Genomic DNA, 26,780 nt, shown 5'->3' with positions numbered 1-26,780 from the left:
CCAGCCTTTCCCCAGCCTTCAGTTTCTGAGGCTTCTGTCCATGTCTTCCTTCTGATGCATTCCATGTCCTCTTCTAGGGCCAGAGAGGACCAGCAGCCCCCCAACCGCCAGCCTTTCCCCAGCCTTCAGCTTCTGAGGATTCCTTCTGATGCATTCCATTTCCTCTTCTTGGGCCAGAGAGGACCAGCGACCCCCCAACCGCCAGCCTATCCCAAGCCTTCAGCTTCTGAGGATTCCGTCCAGGTCTTCCTTCTGATGCATTTCATGTCCTCTTCTTGGGCCAGAGAGGACCAGCGGCCCCCCATCCGCCAGCCTTTCCCCAGCTTTCAGCTTCTGAGGATTCCGTCCAGGTCTTCCTTCTGATGCATTCCATGTCCTCTTCTAGGGCCAGAGAGGACCAGCTGCCCCCGAACCGCCAGCCTTTCCCCAGCCTTCAGCTTCTGAGTAATCCGTCCATGTCTTCCTTCTTATGCATTCCATGTCCTCTTCTTGGGCCAGAGAGGACCAGCGGCCCCCCAACCACCAACCTTTCCAAAGCTTTCAGCTTCTGAGGATTCCGTCCAGGTCTTCCTTCTGATGCATTCCATGTCCTCTTCTAGGGCCAGAGAGGACCGGCAGCCTCCCAACCGCCAGCCTTTCCTCAGCCTTCAGCTTCTGAGGATTCCATCCATGTCTTCTTTCTGATGCATTCCATATCCTCTTCTTGTGCCAGAGGTGTTGATTTCCTTTGGTAGAAATATAAAACTCCAGAAACTGCGTGCTGTGCTTTATTCCTATTCCTTTAGAATTTCTATATACACTGACTAACTTATTTACAGTTTTATAGTTATATTAAACAAAAGATAAATATCATATGAGTAATGTTACAATAGATTGGATATTTATAGTAGAGTAGTTAAGTTGCTTTCAGATAACAGTATGTACACAAACAACTAAACAAGTAGTTACCATAAACATCCCCCTTTCTTTGGGTTTTGACAAAAATAAGAAACTAAACAAATTGATACAACATAAAATAAGGAACAAGTAGGATACATTGTAAACATTAAAATATAAAAACAATAAATTATTCGCCCTTCATCTTTTCTTGCAGACGAGCTGATCTTGGCAATTTAGGCATGTCGCAAATAGGATGATAGCTTGTTTGTTCATCATTAACGTTGGTTTGCCTCAATTTACTAGTTTCTTCCATTTCTGGTATTGCCGATGAATCCTGTGTAGTTGGACGAATATGAATTCTATTTCTTCTATAAATTCCTCCTTCCTTTCCTTCAACTACATAGGATCGGTTTCCTTGTGCATGGCTAATGAGCCCTTTTTCAGAACCCTTCTTGTCTGGATTTTGATAATATACAGGTTGCCCCTCGTTTAATGGTGTCATATCTCTTGCAGTTTTATCATAACATTTCTTTATGGATTCTCTCTGGGTTTCCCCTTTTTTGAGAAACTGGATTGTCATTGTTCATAATTTCAGGAATTATCAACCATAATTCATGTCCAAACATCATCTGAGCTGGACTTAAATTAGAGTCTTGACGTGGTGTATTTCTCAACTCTAGTAATGCCAAATATTGATCTTTTCCATCTGCATGCGTCTTCTTCATCATATTTTTTACTATCTTAACTGCGGCTTCAGCCTTCCCATTTCCTTGAGGATGTCCCGGAGATGACATCCTGTGCTCTATACCTCACTCTTTAACAAAAACTTTAAACTGAAACGAGCTGAATTGTGGTCCTCCATCGGACACTAATTGGGTAGGAATACCGTATCTAGCAAATATCTTATTGATTATCGCTATCACATGATTTGAAGTTGTTGACGTTAGAAACTCTACTTCAGTGAATGAGGAATAATAATCAACAATGACTAGATAATTTCTTCCAACAACCTCAAACAAATCTAATCCAATTTTATTCCAGGGTCTGCCTCCGTCATCAACATCCATCAACGATTCCTTCTGGTTTCGAGGTTTATACTGCTGGCAAATGTCACATGAATTGACCATTTGCTTTATTTCTTTCGACATCCCTGGCCAGAATATTGCATCTCTTGCTCGTCGCATCATGCTATCGTAACCAAGATGAGCTACATGAAGTTTCGTTTTGATGGAATTTCGTAGTTTACTAGGAATCAGTATACGAGTTCTCTTTAGAATGATGCCGTCTTGGTCCCTCATGGAATCTCTAAAATCGAAGTAAGGCTTTAATACTTCCGGAATTTTGTCTTTGTGATCAGGCCATCCTTCCTTGATTACAGACAATAATTCTTGCAGCTCTTCGTCATTTGTGGTGGCGTCACTTACTTCCTTTAAAATTGAATCGGGGTAATTTTTCAGTGAATCTATCATCCTTACCAATGTATCTCTGTTTTCCTCTTTGGGGCAGGCCCTGCTAAGGGTATCGGCTAACAATAGGCTTTTTCTGCTTTTGTACTGATATTCGACGTCTTACCGGTTCAACCTCATCATTAAAACTTGTAAACGCACTGGAGCTTGACTAAATGGTTTTTCAAGGATTGAAGAAAGAGGCTTATGGTCATTATGAACAATAACACGTCGCCCAAAAGTATACTGTTCCAATCGCTCTAAACCAAAAACCACAGCAAGAACTTCCTTTTCAATCTGAGCCCAGTTACGTTCGTTTCTAGCTAAGGTCCTTGATGCGTATTCTATTGGACGTCCTTCCTGCATAATGACTGCACCAATACCATCCTTGCTGCTGTCAACCTGTAATACAAACTCCTTACTTTGATCAAAATAAGCTAGAACTGGTGTACAGGTGACCTATTCTTTGATCACTGAGAAAGCGCGAGTGCACTCATCATTCCATTCAAACTTTGAGTTCTTTCTTGTCAGCTCTCGGATAGGTTCTAAATCATCAGACAGATTGGGTAAAAACCTTGATAGATATTGCACCATTCCACAAAACCTCCGAATTCCTGAAATATCGGTAGGGGCAGGCATTTCTTTAATGGCCTTTACCTTATTTTCCTCATTTCCAAAACCAACGACCACAATATCATCAGCTACACAGTATACACCCCGAAGCCCCTCCAATGCCTCATTTAATTTTCGCTGAAATATTTCACTGCTCACCTTCAGCCTGAAAGGTAGACGAGCCCATCGATATCTACCAAAGGGGGTAATCATTGTTGTTAACTTGCTGGATTCTTCATCCAGTCGTATATGCCAAAAAGCCTCTTGAACATCCAGTTTGCTAAATATCTTGGCATGTTTTAGACTTGGCAGTATATCCTCCAAAATTGGTAATTTGTAATATTCCCTTTTAAGAGCTTTGTTGAGTGGCTGAGGATCGATACCTATTCTTAACTTTCCATTTGTTTTTTGAACGACTGCCATTTGACTAACCCATTCAGTTGGTTCAGTCTCCGAAATCAAAACTCCTCTTTTCACAAGAGAGTGTAACTCTTTTAGAACCTTTGATTTTAATGCAATGGGTAAACGTCGGCACGGTAATATTCTTGTTGGTAATGTAGAATCTACATTAATTTTAACCTTTCCAAGGTCACCAAGGTCGCTCATCTCATGGTCTACGTCAATTTTTGATACAAATGCTTTACCATTGACAAACACGAATCCCACCTCTTGACATGTCTTTGACCCAAGTAAACACATTAGGTCATTTGAAACCACAATGAAGGTTACACTTCTAATTTCATCATTTTTGGGGTTCTTCACATTCAATGTCGTCTCGCCAATGGGCGAAAGCTTGGATTTATTCCACTTGGCGAGTTTCACAGACGTTGGTCGCACTTGATCCCTTTTGACATACCTTTGACATATTGCATTCACGTCAGCACCCGTATCCAAATGAAATCTAACCTCGGTATCGTTTACAATTAGTAATGCAGTTAATCTATTTGAATTTTTCATTGCAACCGGTGCCATCCACATGTAATGATCGTAGCCTTCATCTGCCTCTTCGTTCTTCTCTTGAACAATTTTAACTGCTTTCTTACACACAGCCTTGAAATGGTTTCTTCCTTTACATGCTTCACAGACTTTTCCTCATGCTGGGCATTTTGATTTTTCAAATTCATGTTTATACCCACAAAATCAACACTTCACGGCATACCTGTCCATATTTTTTGAGTCCGTAAAATCCTTATTAAAGGAACCATCTGTAGTTTTGGTTCTCCAATTGTTCACCTTATTAACATTCTCAGAATTTCATCATTTTTGGGGTTCTTCACATTCAATGTCGTCTCGCCAATGGGCGAAAGCTTGGATTTATTCCACTTGGCGAGTTTCACAGACGTTGGTCGCACTTGATCTCTTTTGACATACCTTTGACATATTGCATTCACGTCAGCACCCGTATCCAAATGAAATCTAACATCGGTATCGTTTACAATTAGTAATGCAGTTAATCTATTTGAATTTTTCATTGAAACCGGTGCCATCCACATGTAATGATCGTAGCCTTCATCTGCCTCTTCGTTCTTCTCTTGAACAATTTTAACTGCTTTCTTACACACAGCCTTGAAATGGTTTCTTCCTTTACATGCTTCACAGACTTTTCCCCATGCTGGGCATTTTGATTTTTCAAATTCATGTTTATACCCACAAAATCAACACTTCATGGCATACCTGTCCATATTTTTTGAGTCCGTAAAATCCTTATTAAAGGAACCATCTGTAGTTTTGGTTCTCCAATTGTTCACCTTATTAACATTCTCAGAACCAACTTCGCACATCTCTTTAGCACAATTAACTGTTGCTTCATAAGCCAAACATATCTCGACAGCTTTTGCTAAATTTAAGTTTCTTTCTCGAAGTAGCAGCTCCTGTAGTTTCCCTGTCACTGAAAACACAATTTTATCCCTTATCATTCGCTCTTTTTCTTGAAAATTACATTTGTCGGCCTGAGAGGACCAGCGGCCCCCAAACCGCCAACCTTTCCCCAGCCTTCAGCTTCTGAGGATTCCGTCCATGTCTGCCTTCTGATGCATTCTATGTCCTCTTCTTGGGCCAGAGAGGACTAGCGGGCCCCCAACCACCAGCCGTTCCGTAGCCTTCAGCTTCTGAGGATTCCGTCCATGTCTTCTTTCAGTTGCATTCCATGAACTTTTCTTGGACCAGAGAGGACCAGCGGCCCCCCAACCGCCAGCTGTTCCCAAACCTTCAGCTTCTGAGGATTCCATCCATGTCTTCCTTCTGTTGCATTCCATTTCCTATTCTTGGGCCAGAGAGGACCAGCGGCCCCCCAACCGCCAGCTGTTCCCAAACCTTCAGCTTTTGAGGATTCCGTCCATGTCTTCCTTCTGATGCATTCCATGTCCTCTTCTTGGACCAGAGAGGACCAGCGGCCCCCCAACCGCCAGCTGTTCCCAAACCTTCAGCTTCTGAGGATTCCGTCCATGTCTTCCTTCTGATGCATTTCATGTCCTCTTCTAGGGCCAGAGAGTACCAGCGGCCCCCCAACTGCCAGCCTTTCCCCAGCCTTCAGCTTTTGAGGATTCCGTCCATATCTTCATTCTGATGCACTCCATGTCCTCTTCTTGGGCCAGAGAGTACCAGCGGCCCCCCAACCGCCAGCCATTCCCCAGCCTTCAGCTTCTGAGGATTCCGTCCAGGTTTTCCTTCTGATGCATTCCATGTCCTCTTCTTGGGCCAGAGAGGACCAGCAGCCCCCAAAACCGCCAGCTTTTAGCTTTTGAGGATTCCGTCCATGTCTTCTTTCTGTTGCATTCCATGTCCTCTTCTTGGGCCAGAGAGGACCAGCGCGCCCCAACTGCCAGCTTTTCCCCAACCTTCAGCTTCTGAGGATTCCGTCCATGTCTTCCTTCTGAAGCATTCCATGTCCTCTTCTTGGGCCAGAGAGGACCAGCGCGCCCCAACCGCCAGCCTTTCCCGAGCCTTCAGCCTCTGAGCATTCCGTCCATGTCTTCCTTATGATGCATTCCATGTCCTCTTCTTGGGCCAGAGAGGACCAGAGGCCCCCCAACCACCAGCCATTCCCCAGCCTTCAGCTTCTGAGGATTCCGTCCATGTCTTCCTTCTTAAGCATTCCTTGTCCTCTTCTTGGGCCAGAGAGGACCAGCGGCCACCCAACCGCCATCCTTTCCCCAGCCTTCAGTTTCTGAGGATTCCATCATTGTCTTCCTTCAGTTGCATTCCATGTCCTCTTCTTGGGCCAGAGAGGACAAGCAGCCCCCCAACCGCCAGTCTTTCCCAGCCTTCAGCTTCTGAGGATTCCGTCCATGTCTTCCTTCTGATGCATTCCATGTCCTCTTCTTGGGTCAGAGAGGACCAGGGGCTCCCCAACTTTCCAGACTTTCCCCAGCTTTCAGCTTCTGAGGATTCCGTCCATGTCTTCCTTCTGATGCATTCCATGTCCTCTTCTTGGGCCAGAAAAGACCAGCAGCCCCCAGATTGCCAGCCTTTCCCCAGCCTTAGGCTTCTGAGGATTCCGTCCATGTCTTCCTTCTGATGCATTCCATGTCCTCTTCTTAGGCCAGAGAGGACCAGCGGCCCCACAACCACCAGCCTTTCCCCAGCCTTCAGCATCTGAATATTTCGTCCACATCTTCCTTCTGATACATTTCATGTCCTATTCTTGGGCCAGAGAGGACCGGCGGCTCCCCAACCGCCAGCCTTTACCCACCCTACACATTCTGAAAATTTTGTCCATGTCTTCCTTCTGATGCATTCCATGTCCTCTTCTTAGGCCAGAGAGGACCGGCGGCCTCCCACCCGCCAGCCTTTCCCCAGCCTTCAGCTTCTGAAGATTCCGTCCATGTCTTCCTTCTGATGCATTTCCTGTCCTCTTCTTGGGCAAGAGAGGACCGGCAGCCCGCAAACACCAGCCTTTCCCCAGCCTTCACCTTCTGAGGATTCCGTCCAGGTCTTCCTTATGATGCATTCCATGTTTTCTTCTTGGACCAGAGAGAACCAGCGACTCCCCACCCGCCAGCCTTTCCCCAGCCTTCAGCTTCTGAGGATTCCGTCTATGTCTTCCTTCTGATGCATTCCATATCCCCTTCTTGGGCCAGAGAGGACCGGTGGCCCCCCAACCGCCAGACTTTCCCCAGCCTTCAGCTTCTGAAGATTCCGTCCATGTCTTTCTTCTGATGTATTCCATGTCCTATTCTTGGGTCAGAGAGGACTGGCGCCCCCCCAACTGCCAGCCTTTCCTCAGCCTTCAGCTTCTCAGAATTCCGTCCACGTCTACTTTCTGATGCACTCTATGTCATCTTCTCGGGCCAGAGATGACCGGTGGCCACCCAACCGCCAGCCTTTCCCCAGCCTTCTACTTCTGAGAATTCCGTCCACGTCTTCCTTCTGATGCATTCCTTGTCCTCTTCTCGGGCCAGAGAGGAATAGCAGCCCCCAAACCGCCAGCCTTTCCCCAGCCTCCAGCTTCTGAGGATTCCGTCCATATCTTCATTCTGATGCATTCCATGTCCTCTTCTTGGGCCAGAGAGGACCAGCGGCCCCCCAACCACCAGCCTTTCCCCAGCCTTCAGCTTCTGAGGATTCCGTCCAGCTTTTCCTTCTGATGCATTCCATGTCCTCTTCTTGGGCCAGAGAGGACCAGCAGCCCCCAAACCGCCAGCTTTTAGATTTTGAGGATTCTGTCCATGTCTTCTTTCTGTTGCATTCCATGTCCTCTTCTTGGGCCAGAGAGGACCAGTGGCGCCCCAACCGCCAGCTTTTCCCCAACCTTCAGCTTCTGAGGATTCCGTCCATGTCTTCCTTATGATGCATTCCATGGGTCCTCTTCTTGGGCCAGAGAGGACCAGCGGCGCCCCAACTGCCAGCCTTTCCCGAGCCTTCAGCTTCTGAGCATTCCATCCATGTCTTCCTTATGATGCATTCCATGTCCTCTTCTTGGGCCAGAGAGGACCAGTGGCCCCCCAACCGCCAGCCTTTCCCCAGCTTTCAGCTTCTGATGATTCTGTCCATGTCTACCTTCTGTTGCATTCAATGTCCTCTTCTTGGGCCAGAGAGGACCAGTGGCCCCCAAACCACCAGCCATTCCCCAGCCTTCAGCTTCTGAGGATTCCGTCCATGTCTTCCTTCTGATGCATTTCCTGTCCTCTTCTTGGGCCAGAGAGGACCGGCAGCCCCCCAACCGCCGGCCTTCCCCCAGCCTTCAGCTTCTGAGGATTCCATCCACGTCTTCCTTATGATGCATTCCATATCCTCTTCTAGGGCCAGAGAGGACCAGCGGCCCCCCAACCGCCAGCCTTTCCCCAGCCTTCAGCTTCTAAGGATTCTGTCCATGTCTTCCTTTTGATGCATTCCATATCCTCTTCTTGGGCCAGAGAGGACCAGCGGCCCCCCAACCGCCAGCCTTTCCCCAGCCTTCAGCTTCTGAGGATTCCGTCCATGTCTTCCTTCTGATGCATTTCCTGTCCTCTTCTTGGGCCAGAGAGGACCGGCAGCCACCCAACCGCCGGCCTTCCCCCAGCCTTCAGCTTCTGAGGATTCCATCCATTCAGTCTTCCTTATGATGCATTCCATATCGTCTTCTAGGGCCAGAGAGGACCAGCGGCCCCCCAACCGCCAGCCTTTCCCCAGCCTTCAGCTTCTAAGGATTCTGTCCATGTCTTCCTTTTGATGCATTCCATATCCTCTTCTTGGGCCAGAGAGGACACGCGGCCCCCCAACCGCCAGCCTTTCCCCAGCCTTCAGCTTCTGAGGATTCCTTCCATGTCTTCCTTCTGATGCATTCCAAGTCCTCTTCTGGGCCCAGTGAGGACCAGCGGCCCCCCAACCGCCAGCCTTTCCCTAGCCTTCAGCTTCTGAGGATTCCGTCCAGGTCTTCCTTCTGATGCATTCCATATCCTCGTCTAGAGCCAGAGAGGACCAGCGGACCCCAAACGCCAGCGGCCCCCCAACCGCCAGCCTTTCCCCAGCCTTCAGCTTCTGAAGATTCCCTCCACGTCTTCCTTCTGATGCATTCCATGTCCTCTCCTAGGGCCAGAGAGGACCAGCGGCCCCCCAACCGCCAGCCTTTCTCCAGCCTTCAGCTTCTGCGGATTCCGTCCAGGTCTTCCTTCTGATGCATTCCATATCCTCTTCTTGGGCCAGAGAAGACCAATGGCCCCCCCAACCGCCAGCCTTTCCCTAGCCTTCAGCTTCTGAGGATTCCTTCCATGTCTTCCTTCTGATGCATTCCATGTCATCTTCTAGGGCCAGAGAAGACCAGCGCCCCCCAACCGCCAGCCTTTCCCCACCCTTCAGCTTCTGAGGATTCAATCCAGGTCTTCCTTCTGATGCGTTCCATGTCCTCTTCTCGGGCCAGAGAAGACCAGCGCCCCCCAACCGCCAGCCTTTCCCCAGCCTTCAGCTTCTGAGGATTCCTTCCATGTCTTCCTTCTGATGCATTCCAAGTCCTCTTCTCAGGCCAGAGAGGACCAGCGTACCCCCAACCGCCAGCCTTTCCCTAACCTTCAGGTTCTGAGGATTACGTTCATGTCTTCTTTGTGATGCATTCCATGTCCTCTTCTCAGGCCAGAGAAGACCAGCGGCCCCCCAACTGCCAGCCTTTCCCTAGCCTTCAGCTTCTGAGGATTCCTTCCATGTCTTCCTTCTTTTGCATTCCATATCCTCTTTTAGGGCCGGAGAGGACCAGCGGCCCCCCAACCGCCGGCCTTTCCCCAGCCTTCAGCTTCTGAGGATTCCGTCCAGGTCTTCCTTCTTTTGCATTCCATGTCCTCTTCTTGGGCCAGAGAGGACCAGTGGCCCCCCAACCGCCAGCCTTTCCCTAGCCTTCAGCTTCTGAGGATTCCTTCCATGTCTTCCTTCTGATGCATTCCAAGTCCTCTTCTAGGGCCAGAGAGGACCAGCGGCCCCCCAACCGCCAGCCTTTCCCTAGCCTTCAGCTTCTGAGGATTCCTTCCATGTCTTCCTTCTGATGCATTCCAAGTCCTCTTCTAGGGCCAGAGAGGACCAGCGGCCCCCCAACTGCCAGCCTTTCCCCAGCCTTCAGCTTCTGAGGATTCCTTCCATGTCTTCCTTCTGATGCATTCCATGTCCTCTTCTTGGGCCAGAGAGGATCAGCGGCCCCCCAACCGCCAGCCTTTCCCTAGCCTTCAGCTTCTGAGGATTCCGTCCACGTCTTCTTTCTTATGCATTCCATGTCCTCTTCTTAGGACAGAGAGGACCAGCGGCCCCCCAACCGCCAGCCTTTCCTCAGCCTTCAGCTTCTAAGGATTCCATCCATGTCTTCCTTCTGATGCATTCCATATCTTCTTCTAGGGGCAGAGAGGACCAGCGGCCCCCCAACCGCCAGCCTTTCCCCAGCCTTCAGCTTTTGAGGATTCCGTCCACTTCTTCCTTCTGATGCATTCCATGTCCTCTTCTAGGGCCAGAGAGGAATAGCGGCCCCCAAACCGCCAGTCTTTCCCCCAGCCTTCAGCTTCTGAGGATTCCATCCAGATCTTCCTTCTGATACATTCCATGTCCTCTTCCAGGGCCAGAGAGGATCAGAATCCCCCCAGCCACCAGCCTTTCCCCAGCCTTCAGCTTCTGAGGATTCCGTCCAGGTCTTCCTTCTGATGCATTCCATATCCTCTTCTAGGGCCAGAGAGGACCAGCGGCCCCCCAACCGCCAGCCTTTCCCCAGCCTTCAGCTTCTGAGGATTCCATCCATGTCTTTCTTCTGATGCATTCCATATCCTCTTCTAGGACCAGAGAGGACCAGCGGCCCCCCAACCGCCAGCCTTTCCCCAGCCTTCAGCTTCTGAGGATTCCATCCATGTCTTCCTTCTGATGCATTCCATATCCTCTTCTAGGACCAGAGAGGACCAGCGGCCCCCCAACCGCCAGCCTTTCCCCAGCCTTCAGCTTCTGAGGATTCCGTCCATGTCTTCCTTTTGATGCATTGAATGGCCTCTTCTACGGCCAGAGAGGACCAGCGGCCCCCCAGCCGCCGGCCTTCCCCCAGCCTTCAGCTTCTGAGGATTCCATCCACGTCTTTCTTGTGATGCATTCCATATCGTCTTCTAGGGCCAGAGAGGACCAGCGGCCCCTCAACCGCCAGCCGTTCCATAGTCTTCAGCTTCTGAGGATTCTGTCCATAACTTCCTTCTGATGCATTCCATATTTTCTTCTAGGGCCAGAGAGGACCAGCGGCCCCCCAACCGCCAGCCTTCAGCTTCTGATGATACCGTCCAGGTTTCCTTTTGATGCATTCCATATCCTCTTCTAGGACCAGAGAGGACCAGCGGCCCCCCAACCACCAGCCTTTCCCCAGCCTTCAGCTTCTGAGGATTCCATCCATGTCTTCCTTCTGATGCATTCCATATCCTCTTCTAGGGCCAGAGAGGACCAGTGGCCCCCCAACCGCCAGCCTTTCCCCAGCCTTCAGCTTCTGAGGATTCTGTCCACGTCTTCCTTCTGATGCATTCCATGTCCTCTTCTTGGGCCAGAGAGGACCAGCGGCCCCCCAACCGCCAGCCTTTCCTCACCCTTCAGCTTCTGAGGATTCCGTCCAGGTCTTCCTTCTGATGCATTCCATGTCCTCTTCTAGGGCCAGAGAGGACCAGCGGCCCCCCAACCACCAGCCTTTCCCCAGCCTTTAGCTTCTGAGGATTCCGTCCACGTCTTCCTTCTGAAGCATTCCATGTCCTCTTCTAGGGCCAGAGAGGACCAGCGGCCCCCCAACCACCAGCCTTTCCCCAGCCTTCAGCTTCTGAGGATTCTGTCCCCGTATTGCTTCTGATGCATTCCATGTCCTCTTGTAGGGCCAGAGAGGACCAGCGGCCCACCAACCGCCAGCATTCCCCAGCTTCAGCTTTGAGGATTCGTCCACGTCTTTCCTTCTGATGCATTCCATGTCCTCTTCTTGGGCCAGAGAGGACACCCAAGCGGCCCCCCAACCGCCAGCCTTGCCAAAAAACCCCACCTTTCACCAGCCTTCAGCTTCTGAGGATTCTTCCACGTCTTTCCTTCTGATGCATTCCCATGTACTTCCTTCTAAGGGCAGAAGAGGACCAGCGGCCCCCCAACCGCCAGCCTTCCCCAGCCTTCAGCTTCCTGAGGATTCTGTCACCGTCTTCCTTATGATTGGGCATTCCATGTCCTTTCTTGGCCCAGACAGGGGACCAGCGGCCCCCCAACCGCCAGCCTTTCCTCCACCCTTCAGCTTCTGAGGATTCCTGTCCAGGTTCCTTCCTTTCGATGCATTCCATGTCCTCTTCTAGGGCCAGAGAGGACCCAGCGACCCCCCAACTACCAGCCGGATTTCCCCAGCCTTCAGCTTCTCAGGATTCACCCTCCATGTTCTTCCTTTCTGATGCATTCCATATCCTCTTCTAGGGCCCAGAGAGGGACCAGCGACCACCCAACCACCCCAGCCTTTCACCCCAGCCTTCAGCGTTCAGAGTATTGCCCTCCATGTCTTCCTTCTGATGATTTCCATATCCTCTTTCTAGGGCCAGAGAGGACCAGCGGCCCCCCAACCACCAGCCTTTCCCCAGCCCATTCAGATTCTGAGGTATTCAGTCCCAGGTCCTTCTTTTCCTTTTTTTTTTTGATACATTCCATGTCCCTCTTCCAGAGCCAGAGGAGGACCAAGCGGCCCCCTCCCCAACCGCCAGCCTTTCCCCAGGCCTTCAGCTTCTTTGAGGATTCCAGTCCCATGGTCCCTTCCATTCTGATACAATTTCACTGTCCCTCTTACCAGAGCCAGAGAGGGACGCAGCGGGCCCCCAACCAGCAAGCCTTTTCCAGCCTTCAGCCTTCTGAAGGATTCCGTCCAGGTCTTTCCTTTCTGATACCATTGCATGTCCTCTTCCAGAAGCCATGAGAGGCACCATTGGCCCCCCGAAAGCCGCCAGCCTTTCCCCAGCTTTCAGCTTCTTGAGGATTCCGTCCAGGTCTTCCTTCTGATACATTTCATGTCCTCTTCTAGGGCCAGAGATGACCAGCGGCCCCCCAACCACCAGCCTTTCCCTAGCCTTCAGCTTCAGAGAATTCCCTCCATGTCTTCCTTCCGATGCATTCTAGGTCCTTTTCTTGGGCCAGAGAGGACTGTCGGCCCCCCAACCGCCAGCCTTTCCCCAGCCTTCAGCTTCTGAGGATTCCGTCCAGGTCTTCCTTCTGATACATTCCATATCCTCTTCTAGGGCCAGAGAGGACCAGCGGCCCCCCAACCGCCAGCCTTTCCCCAGCCTTCAGCTTCTGAGGATTCCGTCCAGGTCTTCCTTCTGATACATTTCATGTCCTCTTCTAGGGCCAGAGAGGACTAGCGGCCCCCCAACCACCAGCCTTTCCCCAGCCTTCAGCTTCTGAGTATTCTGTCTATCTTCTTCCTGATGGATTCTAGATCCTTTTCTAGGGCCAGAGAGGACTGTCGGCCCCCCAACCGCCAGCCTTTCCCCAGCCTTCAGCTTCTGAGGATTCCGTCCAGGTCTTCCTTCTGATACATTCCATGTCCTCTTCCAGAGCCAGAGAGGACCAGCGGCCCTCCAACCGCCAGCCTTTCCCCAGCTTTCAGCTTCTGAGGATTCCGTCCAGGTCTTCCTTCTGATACATTCCATGTCCTCTTCTAGGGCCAGAGAGGACCAGCGGCCCCCCAACCGCCAGCCTTTCCCCAGCCTTCACCTTCTGAGGATTCCGTCCAGGTCTTCCTTCTGATGCATTCCATGTCCTCTTCTAGGGCCAGAGAGATCCAGCGGCCCCGAAACCGCCAGTCTTTCCCCAGCCTTCACCTTCTGAGGATTCCGTCCACTTCTTCCATCTGATGCATTCCATATCCTCTTCTAGGGCCAGAGAGGACCAGTGGCCCCCCAACCACCAGCCTTTCCCCAGCCTTCAGCTTCTAAGGATTCCGTCCACATCTTCCTTTTGATGCATTCCATATCCTCTTCTAGGGCCAGAGAGGACCAGCGGCCCCCCAACCGCCAGCCTTTCCCCCAGCCTTCACCTTCTGAGGATTCCGTCCACGTTTTCCTTATGATGCATTCCATATCCTCTTCTAGGGCCAGAGAGGACCAGTGGCCCCCCAACCGCCAGACTTTCCCCAGCCTTCACCTTCTGAGGATTCCCTCCACTTCTTCCATCTGATGCATTCCATATCCTCTTCTTGGGCCAGAGAGGACCAGTGGCCCCCCAACCACCAGCCTTTCCCCAGCCTTTAGCTTCTGAGGATTCCGTCCACGTCTTCCTTCTGATGCATTCCATGTCCTCTTCTTGGGCCAGAGATGACCAGCGGCCCCCCAACCAACAGCCTTTCCCCAGCCTTCACCTTCTGAGGATTCTGTCCCCGTCTTGCTTCTGATGCATTCCATGTCCTCTTGTAGGGCCAGAGAGGACCAGCGGCCCCCCAACCGCCAGCCTCTCCCCAGCCTTCAGCTTCTGAGGCTTCCGTCCAGGTCTTCCTTCTGATGCATTCCATGTCCTCTTCTTGGGCCAGAGAGGACCAGCGGCCCCCCAACCGCCAGCCTTTCCCCAGCCTTCAGCTTCTGAGGCTTCCGTCCAGGTCTTCCTTCTGATGCATTCCATGTCCTCTTCTTGGGCCAGAGAGGACCAGCGGCCCCCCAACCGCCAGCCTTTCCCCAGCCTTCAGCTTCTGAGGCTTCCGTCCAGGTCTTCCTTCTGATGCATTCCATGTCCTCTTCTTGGGCCAGAGAGGACCAGCGGTCCCCCAAACGCCAGCCGTTCCTCCCCAGCCTTCCAGCTTCTGAGGCTTCAGTCCAAGTCTTCCTTCCTGATGCATTCCATGTCCTCCTCTTGGGCCAGAGAGGACCAGCGGCCCCCACCCCCCGCCAAGCCGCCCCAGCCTTCAGCTTCTGAGGATTCGTTCCAAGTCTTCCTTTCTATGCATTTCCATGTTCCTCTTTCTTGGGCCAGAGTAGGAACCAGCCGGCAACCCAACCGCCAGCCCGTTCCCAAGCCCCCCTTCAGCTTCTGAGGTTCCGTCCAGGTCTTCCTTCTGAGCATTCCATGTCCTCTTCTTGGGCCAGAGAGGACCAGCGGCCCCCCCAACCGCCAGCCTTTCCCCAGGCCTCCAGCTTCTGAGCTTCCGTTTCCAGGTCTTCCTTCTATGCATTCCATGTCTTATTCTTGGGCCAGAGAAGGACCAGCGGCCCCCCAAACCGCCAGGCCTTTCAGCCTTCCAGCTTCTGAAGGATTCCGTTCCAATCTTCCTTCTGATGCATTCCATGTCCTCTTCTTGGGCCAGAGAGGACCAGCGGCCCCCCAACCGCCAGCCTTTCCCCAGCCTTCAGCTTCTGAGGCTTCCGTCCAGGTCTTCCTTCTGATGCATTCCATGTCCTCTTCTTGGGCCAGAGAGGACCAGCGGCCCCCCAACCGCCAGCCTTTCCCCAGCCTTCAGCTTCTGAGGCTTATTCCGTCCAAGTGTCTTCCTTCTGACCCCGCATTCCATGTCCTCTTCTTGAGCCAGAGTGAGGACCAGCGGACCCCCCAACCGCAGCCTTTCCCAGCCTCAGCTTCTGAGGGCTTCCGTCAGGTCTTTCCTTCTGATGCATTCCATGTCCTCTTCTTGGGCCAGAGAGACCAGCGGCCCCCCAACCGCCGCCTCCTCCCCAGCCTTCAGCTTCTGAGGCTTCCGTCCAGGTCTTCCTTGATGCATTCCATGTCCTCTTCTTGGGCCGAGAGGGAACCACCGGCCCCCCCAACCGCCAGCTCCCCAGCCATTCCGCTTTCTTGAGGCTTCCAGTCCAGGTCATCTTGATGCATTCCCATTCCCCTTCTTTGGCCAGAGAGGGACCAGCGGCCCCCCAAAACCGCCAGCCTTTCCCCAGCCTTCAGCTTCTGAGGCTTCCGTCCAGGTCTTCCTTCTGATGCATTCCATGTCCTCTTCTTGGGGCCAGAGAGGACAGCGGCCCCTCCCCCCAACCGCCAGCCTTTCCCCAGCCTTCAGCTTCTGAGGATTCCGTCCAGGTCTTCCGGCTGATGCATTCCATGTCCTCTTCTTGGCCAGAGAGGACCAGCGGAAGGCCCCACCTTTCCCCCCGAACCAGCAGCAATCCTTTCCGCCAGCCTTCAGCCTTCTCCCCACCTTCAGGCTGAGGCTTCCGTCCACGGTCTTCCATCTGATGCATCCATGTCCCCTTTCTAGGGCCAGAGAGGACCAGCGGCCCCCCAACCGCCAGCCTTTCCCCAGCCTTCAGCTTCTGAGGCTTCCGTCCACGTCTTCCTTCTGATGCATTCCATGTCCTCTTCTAGGGCCAGAGAGGACCAGCGGCCCCCCAACCACCAGCCTTTCCCCAGCCTTCAGCTTCGAGGCTTCGTCCAAGCTTCCTTCTGATGCATTCCATGTCCTCTTCTAGGGCCAGAGAACGACAGCAGCCCCCCACCGCCAGCCTTTTCCCCAGCTTCAGCTTCTGAGGCTTCCGTCCAGGTCTTCCTTCTGATGCATTCCATGTCCTCTTCTTGGGCCAGAGAGGACCAGCGGCCCCCCAACCGCCAGCCTTTCCCCAGCCTTCAGCTTCTGAGGCTTCCGTCCAGGTCTTCCTTCTGATGCATTCCATGTCCTCTTCTTGGGCCAGAGAGGACCAGCGGCCCCCCAACCACCAGCCCTTTCCCTTTGAACCCCAAAAATAAGGTCCCAGCCTTCAGCTCTTGAGGCTTCCGTCCAGGTCTTCCTTCTGATGCATTCCATGTCCTATTCTTGGGGCCAGAGAGGACCCAGCGTCCCCCCAACCGCCAGCCTTTCCTCAGCCTTCAGCTTCTGAGGCTTCCGTCCACGTCTTCTTTCTGATGCATTCCATGTCCTCTTCTTGGGCCAGAGAGGACCAGCGGCCCCCCAACCGCCAGCCTTTCCCCAGCCTTCAGCTTCTGAGGATTCGGTCCACGTCTTCCTTCTGATACATTCCATATCCTCTTCTAGGGCCAGAGAGGACCAGCAGCCCCCCAACCGCCAGCCTTTCCCCAGCCTTCAGCTTCTGAGGATTCTGTCCAGGTCTTTCTTCAGATGCATTCCATGTCCTCTTTTCGGGCCAGAGAGGACCAGCGGCCCCCCAACCGCCAGCCGTTCCCCAGCCTTCAGGTTCTGAGTATTCATTTATTTTTTTCTTCTGATTTATTCCATATCCTCTAGGGCTAGAGAAAACCTGTTGGCCCACAATTGCCATTTTATGGTATTGAGAATAGACGCTTTGTCTCATTCAGCATTTTTTGCACAATCTCTTTGTCTGCAAAACCTGCTGCGAAAACTACTCGTAAAAGCTCACATTTCATGGTCTCACATTTTACGAGCATCGTTTGTTGTTGTTCAATGATCTCTTCAAGTTCCTTAATCTTTTGCTCCATCTGGACTTCCCTCTCGTTTGTCACGTTCCAATCCAAATAATTCCTTTCCTGCACTACTGCGATGATTTTCTCTATCCTCTCCATACACTCAATCGTCTCCTGTTCCTTTCGTAAATAGCTTCCTTTTCCTTTTGAAACTCTTCTCTCTCTTGAATAAACTCTGTTTTATTTTCTTCGAAGAGTATGATTTCATTTAAGAGTTCCTGTTCTTGTTTGTCAAGTAGTTCCTTTTTATCTAACCATTGGTATGAAATATTTTCAATTTTTTTAGTGAAACTCTCTAATTGTTTATTGTTGTCCTCTTTCTTCCTTTCAAATTCTTCCTTTTCTCTGTAGAAAGTTGCCATCTCTCTTTGTAAGGCATCCTTGTACTCATCAAGTTTCTTTTCGTAAATAGCTTCCATTTCCTTTTGAAACTCTTCTCTCTCTTGAATAAACTCTGCTTTCTTTTCTTCGAAGAGTATGATTTCTTGTAAGAGTTCCTGTTCTTGTTTGTCCAGTATTTCTTTTTTATCTTGCCAATGCCATGCAATATTTTCAATTTTTTTAGTGAAACTCTCTAATTGTTTATTGTTGTCCTCTTTCTTCCTATCAAATTCTTCCTTTTCTCTGTAGAAAGTTGCCATCTCAGGAATGAGACAGAGGTCTTTTGGAACAACTGGGCCAGTCTGGGGTAGTGGGACAGAGGTCTTCTTGAACAACTGGTCCAGCCTGGGGAGTGGGACAGAGGTCTTCTGGAACAACTGGGGCAGACTGGGCAGTATGACCAAGGTGTTCTGGAAGAATGAAAGGCTCCCCTGTTCCGGGTATGCATTCTGAGCTAATGATCATCTCTTCCTCCCTAAGCACGAATCCCTCATGGACAAATATAAAGTCCTCTGAAGAGGTAACTGTTTTGGGTGTCCCCAGAACTTCATTTGCAATACTGGAGGTTTCTTCTTTGGTGGAAATAAGCTCATCTGTAGCATATTTTGGATCAAGGAGGACTTCTTCCTCCTGGGTAGCTGCCGATAGGACGCTGTTCTTTGGAATATTGACGTCCTCAGCGGTAGGTTTTGATTGGCACATACATTCCAGAATCTTATCCATCTGGATTTGAATATCATTTCCTCGCGCTCTGTTAAGGACGTGGATGTGAGTATCCAGATGTGCTTTCATGGCCATATCTTCATTCCTGAACCCAAGGAGCCTCTTTTGGTTTTGAAGGTCGGCAACCATTTGCGTGGCAGCTGCCCTGTCCTTGTTTTTGTCTTGGGACAGCAGTTTCAAGAGGTGATCAATTGCGTCACTTAAACTCTGCATATCCGCGTCCGTTGACCCTCGAACCTTTTTTAACTCTTTGCCATTAATGCTACTTAAACTATCAATTGCTTCAGAGCTCCGCAATTGGCCCATGTCTTCGTTCGCCAGCGATTCTATGTGTCCTCCCATAGGCGTGAATTGAACTGGCCTTTCCTTTCCCTTTCCCAGTTGTTCCTCAAGTCTTTCTATCTCGATTACCAATTCCGTTCTTAGGAGACTTTGGTGGATGGGGGCACTGATCTCGCACAATTCTGTTCCTTGCGAGTGCCTTTCTTCCCTAAGTCTCTCTTCCTGTCCCTCCGTCTTCAGCGTCTCTGCTGCTGTACTCCTTTCCTCGAATTTGTTAGCCAGGTGTTCCAGTCGTCTTTCTACCTCCGAGAGGCGTTTCTCCTTTAGGCAGTTCTCCTCCTGAAGTCTGTCTATCTTGGCATTTGTCGCAGTCACTTCTTCTCTCAGTTTTTTTAATTCCTCTGAAGTCTGCGTCTTTCCATCCACAGGCCTATGCACGTTACACGTCAGAGATTCTATTTTGTTATCCTTCTCTGCCGTTTCCTTTTCCAACAACTCTTTTTTAGTTTGCTCATTCAAGAGCTCGTGTTGCAACACGACTATCCTCTCATTAGCCGTCGCGAGCTGATTTTCCATTTCTCGGTGTCTCTCGTCCTTCCTTTTGATTTCTGAGGCCAGTTCTTCATTAGACTTCTCTTGCCGGGACACTTCCCCATTCAGCTCGCTAATTGTGTTGCCACTTTCTTCGATATCCAGTCGGAGTCCCACCATTACGCTGCTCATCTCAAGAATCAAGTGATGGAGATGCTCGAGTCTAGCAACATCTTTTGGACTGTCGACTTCGCCTTCCTTTAGTTCTCCTGAATTTGTGCTCTTAGCTAGTATTCCTTCCACGAGATTAATCAGTGATTCGATCTCGCTGTTCCTTTGATGCATCTCTATAGTCTGAACCAGGACCACTTCCTTTAGTTGGTTATTTTCATATTCGACAACTTCAATTTTATCCTTCTGTTCAACTCTGAAGTTCTCGATTTCCAACTTGTTTGAATCCTTCGTTTCAGCCACGTTATTTAGAACGTTCCTTCCTCCAGTGAAGGAGGAGAAATCGCATCCAGTAAACAATATAAAGAATAACAACACTGCAAACAGCGGCAGTGCGCACCAATCGCCGAATCCGGCGCTCATATTAAACATATTAGTATTAGGTGTAACAAAATTAAGCTTAAAAAGTGCCATATTTTTGATATGCAATACCTCACACCTTTCACCAATGTTAGATTTTAAAAAAGTCAGTTATCGGTCGATGATTCGAAGACGTCCTCAGACGCTTACTTCCCTGGCTCCCGGAGATTCCACTTTCGGAATCCGGAATCTTTTGGACTTCAGAAGCTCTGAGGACTGAAATGTACCGTCACTTCCTTCCCTAGGTCCCATAGATTCTGCTTTCGGAATCCGGAATCTTTTGGACTTCAGAAGCTCTGAGGACTGAAATGTACCGTCACTTCCTTCCCTGGGTCCCATAGATTCTGCTTTCGGAATCCGAAGTCTGTAAGGGCTGAAATGTAACGTTAAATGCAAGGGGAAATCGCCTCTATCTGCTTCTCGGTTTGTTCACTTTGGTTTTCTGTACAGCCCTCCATCCACAGCGATGATTCCCTCTCTGGCGTGCCCTTGTACGTTTTCAAAATAAGTTGCTTTTTATATTTATATTTTTATATTTTAGTATTTTCTCGTCAGTATCGTACCTCCTGCAGAATAGGAGAGTATTTAGTTCTTTATAAATTTGATTTCTTTTTGCATTATCATAATTTCAGGCGGTATTTTGTTACTATATAGTCTTGGTGCTTAGTGTTCAAATACTCTCTCACCTGACTTACAGTTTGTTCTAGCTTCAAAAAGCCTATATGTTTCACTTCATTCTGGTGGTGATCCTGACGACCGTGTGTAGTCAGGAAATTATAAATATTCATGTATTTTGTTTATCGCTTAAATTTATCTTATTAGAGTTATAGCAACTTGTCAATCTTTTTATTTTTATCTTTTACCAGAGAAAATATACAATATTTTACAATTCTAACAGTATTACATGCAGAATTTTATCAAAGTTGACTTAAATTTACTAGTATTCAACAAAAGTTTTATCTTGTACATTTTACAGATGATCTATGCATTTCAATGTTGATATTTTTCTGTAGTTAGCCAAATAAGATTTATCATTATATATCTACGTATTTTTCATCATCCTTGATTTTATTAAACAACCTTATACCCTCGTTTTCATCTTTTAGTCCTGCTCTGTGGGCTAGCCAGATACCAACAACATATTACAAATTAAAATTACAGCAATGTTCCTGTCCTTTTTTGAATGTGCTTCAGAATTCAATTTTAAAATTTTCAATAAACTTTTTGTCTTAATATTACAATATTCATTTGATAATTCACAAAACCAATTAACCAGTTTCTTGCTACACTTACAGAAATAAATCAAATGTATCGCATTTCTGGTTCTTTGCAGTTTTCACATAGTTTACTATTTGATATTTTCGTCTTTTATTATCTATTTTTTTGTGGCCAGAATTTCATGAACATATTTCTACAAAATTTCTCTTTCATCTCTATTAAAGCATTTACTGTTAACATTTTCCCAAATAGTTTTCCAATCAATCTTTTGACTACTTTTTTAAAAACTATATTTTTATTTGGTGGCCTTGACTTGCTTAATTAATGAATAATTTGACATACAGAAGCATCATTCTCATCATATATTATATATATGATATATTATATATATAATATATATGTATCTGCAATGAAAACCACATACAAAATAATTCATTGTAAGCATTTGTAAAGACACTGTTCTCTTGTTATTTTCTAGGACCCATTATAACTTGAAAGAAAAGAATCCTTTTTGGCAAGCAAAAAGAAAAAAAAAGAATCATTTTTCACCAGCATAACATAATCTAACTCGAAGATCCCCTTTGACAAGCATCAAGTAACTAAACCTTTCCTTGGTAATTAAATTACTGAACATTTTAATAATGCAGTAAAACTATTACATTGAAAAAAAAAGTAAAGCAGGAAAAACGAATTGACCTTCATTAAGTAAAGCTGACAGTAAAGGGGTGTATACCATCTTGCACGAAGTCTCAACAAACATTAGGCAGAAAAGAATGATGCTTCTCCATATCAAATTATTCACTTGAATTAAGCAAGTCAAGGCCACCAAACAAAAACAGAGTTTTAACAAATTTAGTCAAAAGATAGAATGGAAAAGTATTTGGGAAAATGTTAACAGTAAATTCATTAATAGATATGATAGAGAAAATTTTTAGAAATATGTTCATGAAATTCTGGCCACAAAAAAATAGATTATATATGACGAAAATATCAAATAGTAAACTATGTGAAAACTGCAAAGAACCAGATATTGTGATGCATTTGATTTATTTCTGTAAGTGTAGCAAGAAACTGGTTAATTGGTTTTGTGAATTATCAAATGAATATATATATATATATATATATATATATATATATATATATATATATATATATATATATATATATTATACGTATATAGCTACACACACACACACACTCACGTACTACATCAAAAATGGTATAATTTTGTCTTGAAATATAGTGCGTTCGATAATCTTGACATGATCCGCGACTTTATTTGATGTATTTATTTATTCCTTTATTCAATCATTCAATCATATATTTATTCATCTTTTATATTACAAACATATATTAAACTCACAGACACAGAGAAACGTACTACATAAATGGTATAATATTGTCTGGAAAAATAGTGGGTTCGTAATATTGACAGATCCGCGACTTTATTTTATGTATTTATTTACTGGGTTACTTATTTATTTATTATTTATTATTCAATTATAATATTGTATTTTATATTACAAAATCACAGGAACGGTGTTCGGGCTTCGACTTCGAGGAAGCAACAGCTGACCATCGACACCGAACCAAAATTGAATGTAAACTAGACAGCAAGTTGTCGTTTTTTTACCGCTTAACAATCATTCTCTGAACAAGAATAGGTAATTGTCTGTCCTCCGCCTTGTGTTTGGTGGCGCACACTCCAATCAAAAGTGTGATGTTGAAAGGAACAGGTTATGCAATGATCAAATAGCAATACTATTGGCAAAATACAAAGCAAAAATGGGAATGTTGTTATGGCACTTCAAAACAAGAAAAGCCAAACACATGATTATACTTTATAAAACGTATGTACGTAGTCCAAATAGAGAGGTACAAGGTCCTTTACAGCTAGAATAGAAGAAGAAAAGGACCTTGACTACTGGGATAGACTACAATTTTTTAAATGATATAGTCTAGAAAGGAAAAGAGAATGCTGCATGATAATACAGGCATCGAAACAGATAGAAGGAATTATCGATAACATTATGGAGCTAAAAATATCAGAAAGAGCAAGCAGAGGTAGATTAATAGTGCCCAAAACTATACTAGGAAAAACTAAGGAAAGCACACAGGACATTAAAGCACTACGCACCAGCATCGATAATGCAGCGTCTATTCAATGTGTTGCCAGCTCATCTGAGGAACATATCAGGAGTGAGCATAGATGTGTTTAAGAATAAGCTCAACAAATATCTAAGCTACATCCCTGACCATCCAAAATTGGAAGCTGTAAAATATACCGGAAGATGGATTAGCAATTCTCTGGTAGACATTAGAAGTGCTGCACACTGAGGGACCTGGGGCAACCCGAATGAGCTGTAAGGTTCCTCTGACAGGTTCCTCCCAAGCCTTCTTCACTCCCTCCTCGTCATCCATCCTCAACACATGGCCATACCATCTCAATCGTGACTCTCTTACCTCCTCTGTAATCTTTACTAAGCCTGCCCTTCCTCTTATATCATCATTTTCCACCTCGGCATTCTCATCTCTGTTCTATCAAGCTTTACTTCCTCTTTTCTTCTTAGAGCCATGTTTCTGTTCCACACATTAACACTGGTCTTATCACTGTGTTATATATCTTGACTTTTAGCTTGATTGGCATTTTCTTATCACATACCACTCCAGCTACCTCTCTCCACTTCCCCCATGCAGCTTTTATCCTACTGTCAACTTCAGCCTCAGATCCTCCCCCTGGCCTTAAAGTAGATTTTAAGTATTTAAACTTTTCTGCCTGTTTTATAATCAAGCCTCTTCTTTCTTGTATTACTATTGTCTCTCTCTTCCCTACTGCTAAGCAAAACCTCTGTTTTATTTATACTCACCTTCAAGCCAGCCCTCTCTAAAGATTCCTGCCACTCTCCAACCCATCTCTGTAGATCCTCCTCATTTTCAGCAGTAATCACCAGATCATCGGCGTACAACAATTCCCACACCTCTTCATTCCTGATCGTTTCACTCAACACATCCATGACCAGCACAAACAAAAATGGGATTAATGCTGATCCCTGGTGTAATCGAACATCAACTTCAAAGTTTTCTGTTTCCCTGACTCCTGTTATCACTTTTGTGCATGTTCTTTTATATGTAACTCGACCAGCCAACCAACTTTTCTGGGACTTTCCTTTTCCTTAAACACCAAAACATCACTTCTCTTGGGATTCTATTGTATGCTTTCTCTAGGTCTATGAATGCACAATAGAGCTCCTGGTTTCCCTCTAGCCTCTTTTCATGTAGCTGTCTTACTATGAAGGTGGCATCCAACATCCCTCTTCCTCTCATGAATCCATACTGCTGTTTCCCGATCTTAATCTCTCATCCAGTAGGTATTCTCTATAAAACATTTCAATCCATGCTCTGTTAGTTTAATTCCCCTGTAGTTATCGCAATCCATGACATCTCCCCTCTGCTTGTGTATATATGCACACCATTAAGTCTCTCCTCCCAGTCACTCAATATTTCTTCCTCTTCACATTTAGCTTTCAATAAATCCAGCATCCATTTCTCCCCCTCTCTACCTAGTAATTTGAGCATTTCAATTTGGAACTCCGATGGACCTGGTGATTTACCATTCTTCATTTTCCTTAATGCTTTCTTCACCTCTGTATCCTGTATCTCCCTCACTGATCCCTCCACCCTGTGCTTCCCAGCTCTCCTCTCTCTCATTGCCGTATTTAAGTTGTTCAAAATACTCTCGCCATCTCTTCTTAATGTCTTCCTCCTTATACAATATATTTCCATCACTATTTTTGATGACACCAAATCTACCAACATCCCGTCTCTGCCTTTTCCTAAAGTTTGAAATCTTATAGATATCCTTTACTCGGTGTCCGGTAATTTCATTGCAGTAATTACATCGTGATAATTTCATCGCATGGTAATTACATCTCATACATTTTCACCGCATTGTAATTACATTACAATATATCACATCGTCAGCAATTTCATCGTAAGGTTTCTTTCACCAAAAATGCCAAAAAACAAATGAACAATAAAATATAACATACTAATTTCACTGTGGAACGTCCAAGTATTACTGTTATAGTTGTTGATGAGATCAAAGTATCTAACTATCCAACCATTAGCAAATGTCCTGCTTGTTGACTTTTCTTATATAAAAAATTGTTCATAAAAATTTTCGGTTTTTGTAATCAACTTGTTTTCTGAGTGGTAAACAGTTTCGGTTTTTGTAAATAACTAAAACTAAAACCATCAAGACACCTCTGCAGTACGTCGTAAGCATAAGGAATAAGAAGAAGCTCATTGATAACAGTCATCTATTTGTACGTAAAAAGGAATAGACAAAATACTAGAAATACCGCAGCAAAAATTCTGCAAATCCAGGATGTTTACTCCAGTTAAGCATTCCTCAGCTATATAGGATAACACATTCAAATCAGCCATTTCTTCTGTTTGACAGTGATGATGGAACTGACAGGATTATTTTATTTTCGACACGGAGAAATCTTCAGGTATTATCTAGTGCAAGCAACTGGTATGCAGATGCGGCTTTCAAAATAGTACCCCCTTTATTTAAGCAACTATACACAATACATGGTATCATGAATGGCCACGTTTTGCCTCTTGTTTTCGTTTTAATGAGTAAGAAAACTGAAGATAGTTACAATAAGCCTTTGTCAGAACTAAACATTTTAGAGCCAACCTTATTACCAAGCACAAATTATGACTGATTTTGAACGTGCAGCGATTAATGCTTTTAGAGCAGTTTCCTAATTCAGATAAAAAATGTTTGCTTTTTCACTTCTCACAATGTTTATTTCGATTCATTCAATCAAATGGTCTGCAACAGTTGTACAAAAGTGATGCCAAATTCGCATTAAAATTGCGTATGATTACAGCCGTTGCATTTGTTCCTGTCTCCGATGTGGCTAGCACATTTGAATATTTAATTGGCAATAATGATAGAGTTAAAAATAAGACTGGCGTCAAACAACTAATAATCATCGACGCTAAAAGAATTAATAAAAAATAAAAAGACATTTAAAACTCCCATTAACACTAAAAGTTGTCTGGTGAGTCAGAAAAGTTATAAACATTGAAACTAAATATGCTGTAAAACATGTTTAGATATATTCAAAACGTTTTACAGTTGATTATCCAATTAGACTTTCAAACTGTATATATTTTTACTTTTTAAAATAAAACAAATCATGATTAAAAACAGACAATCATGAAAAGCATAAAAACAAGTAAAATTCATTAATCTATGAAAAAATCAAGACGATGAAATTACTCATGCAGGAAAAGTCAACAAACAGGCTACTTTGTTCCCCATCAACAATTATAACAATAATACAAGGAACGTTTTACAGAAAAACAAGTGTATTATATTTTATTGATCATTATTTTTTTGTCTTGTTTGGTTTTCTTAGCTTACGGTGAAAGAAATCTTACGATGAAATCACTGACGATATGATATATTACAATACAATTACAATGTGGTGAAAATGTATGAGATGTAATTACCATGTGATGAAATTACCACGAAGTAATTACTGCGATGAAATTAGAGTGAATCCCTTTACTCCTCCTTTTCCTAGACTTTCACTTGTCTTCTGTGCCGCCCTTCCCATAGCCATAACTACCCTCTTTCTCGCCTCTCTATCCTCTCCTGTGTACCTTTCTTCTGCACCTTGTGCATGCCTTACTTTCCAGTCCTTAAATGCTTTTGATTTTCTTTTAATTGATTCTTGCACCTCTCCATTCCACCACCACTTTTCTCCTCTCGACACTCCATATCTGCTGGTTCTTCCCACC

General features: G+C 46.4%; 2 protein-coding genes across 2 annotated transcripts; both read right to left on the bottom strand.

The window, feature by feature from the left end:
• Positions 1–1,688: 1,688 nt before the first annotated feature.
• On the bottom strand, positions 1,689–2,348 carry LOC135210376 (uncharacterized protein K02A2.6-like). The gene has a single exon (XM_064243284.1). It carries the CDS (start codon positions 2,346–2,348, stop codon positions 1,689–1,691), a length of 660 nt encoding a protein of 219 aa, XP_064099354.1.
• A 99-nt stretch (positions 2,349–2,447) lies between these two features.
• On the bottom strand, positions 2,448–17,249 carry LOC135210375 (uncharacterized). Its single transcript, XM_064243283.1, has 4 exons — positions 17,186–17,249; positions 4,685–4,824; positions 2,982–3,986; positions 2,448–2,726 (listed from the first exon to the last, which is right to left on the bottom strand). Exons 1-4 carry the CDS (start codon positions 17,247–17,249, stop codon positions 2,448–2,450), a joined length of 1,488 nt encoding a protein of 495 aa, XP_064099353.1.
• Positions 17,250–26,780: the final 9,531 nt, after the last annotated feature.

The sequence above is a fragment of the Macrobrachium nipponense genome, chromosome 39 (genome assembly GCF_015104395.2).
Source record: "Macrobrachium nipponense isolate FS-2020 chromosome 39, ASM1510439v2, whole genome shotgun sequence".
NCBI classification, from domain to species: domain Eukaryota; kingdom Metazoa; phylum Arthropoda; class Malacostraca; order Decapoda; family Palaemonidae; genus Macrobrachium; species Macrobrachium nipponense.
Note: the sequence above shows the minus strand (reverse complement) of the source record. Positions and strands in the feature narration are given on the sequence as shown.

Bases quoted from the DNA above. Each gene is read 5' to 3' on its own strand.
- LOC135210376 (XM_064243284.1), bottom strand. From the start codon at position 2,348: ATGATAGATTCACTGAAAAATTACCCCGATTCAATTTTAAAGGAAGTA.
- LOC135210375 (XM_064243283.1), bottom strand. From the start codon at position 17,249: ATGGAGCAAAAGATTAAGGAACTTGAAGAGATCATTGAACAACAACAA. The intron at 3,987-4,684 runs GTGAACAATTGG...AACCATTTCAAG, and splicing joins GTTCTGAGAATGTTAATAAG to GCTGTGTGTAAGAAAGCAGT. The intron at 2,727-2,981 runs GTAAAGGCCATT...TTTGTATTACAG, and splicing joins TTGGAAATGAGGAAAATAAG to GTTGACAGCAGCAAGGATGG.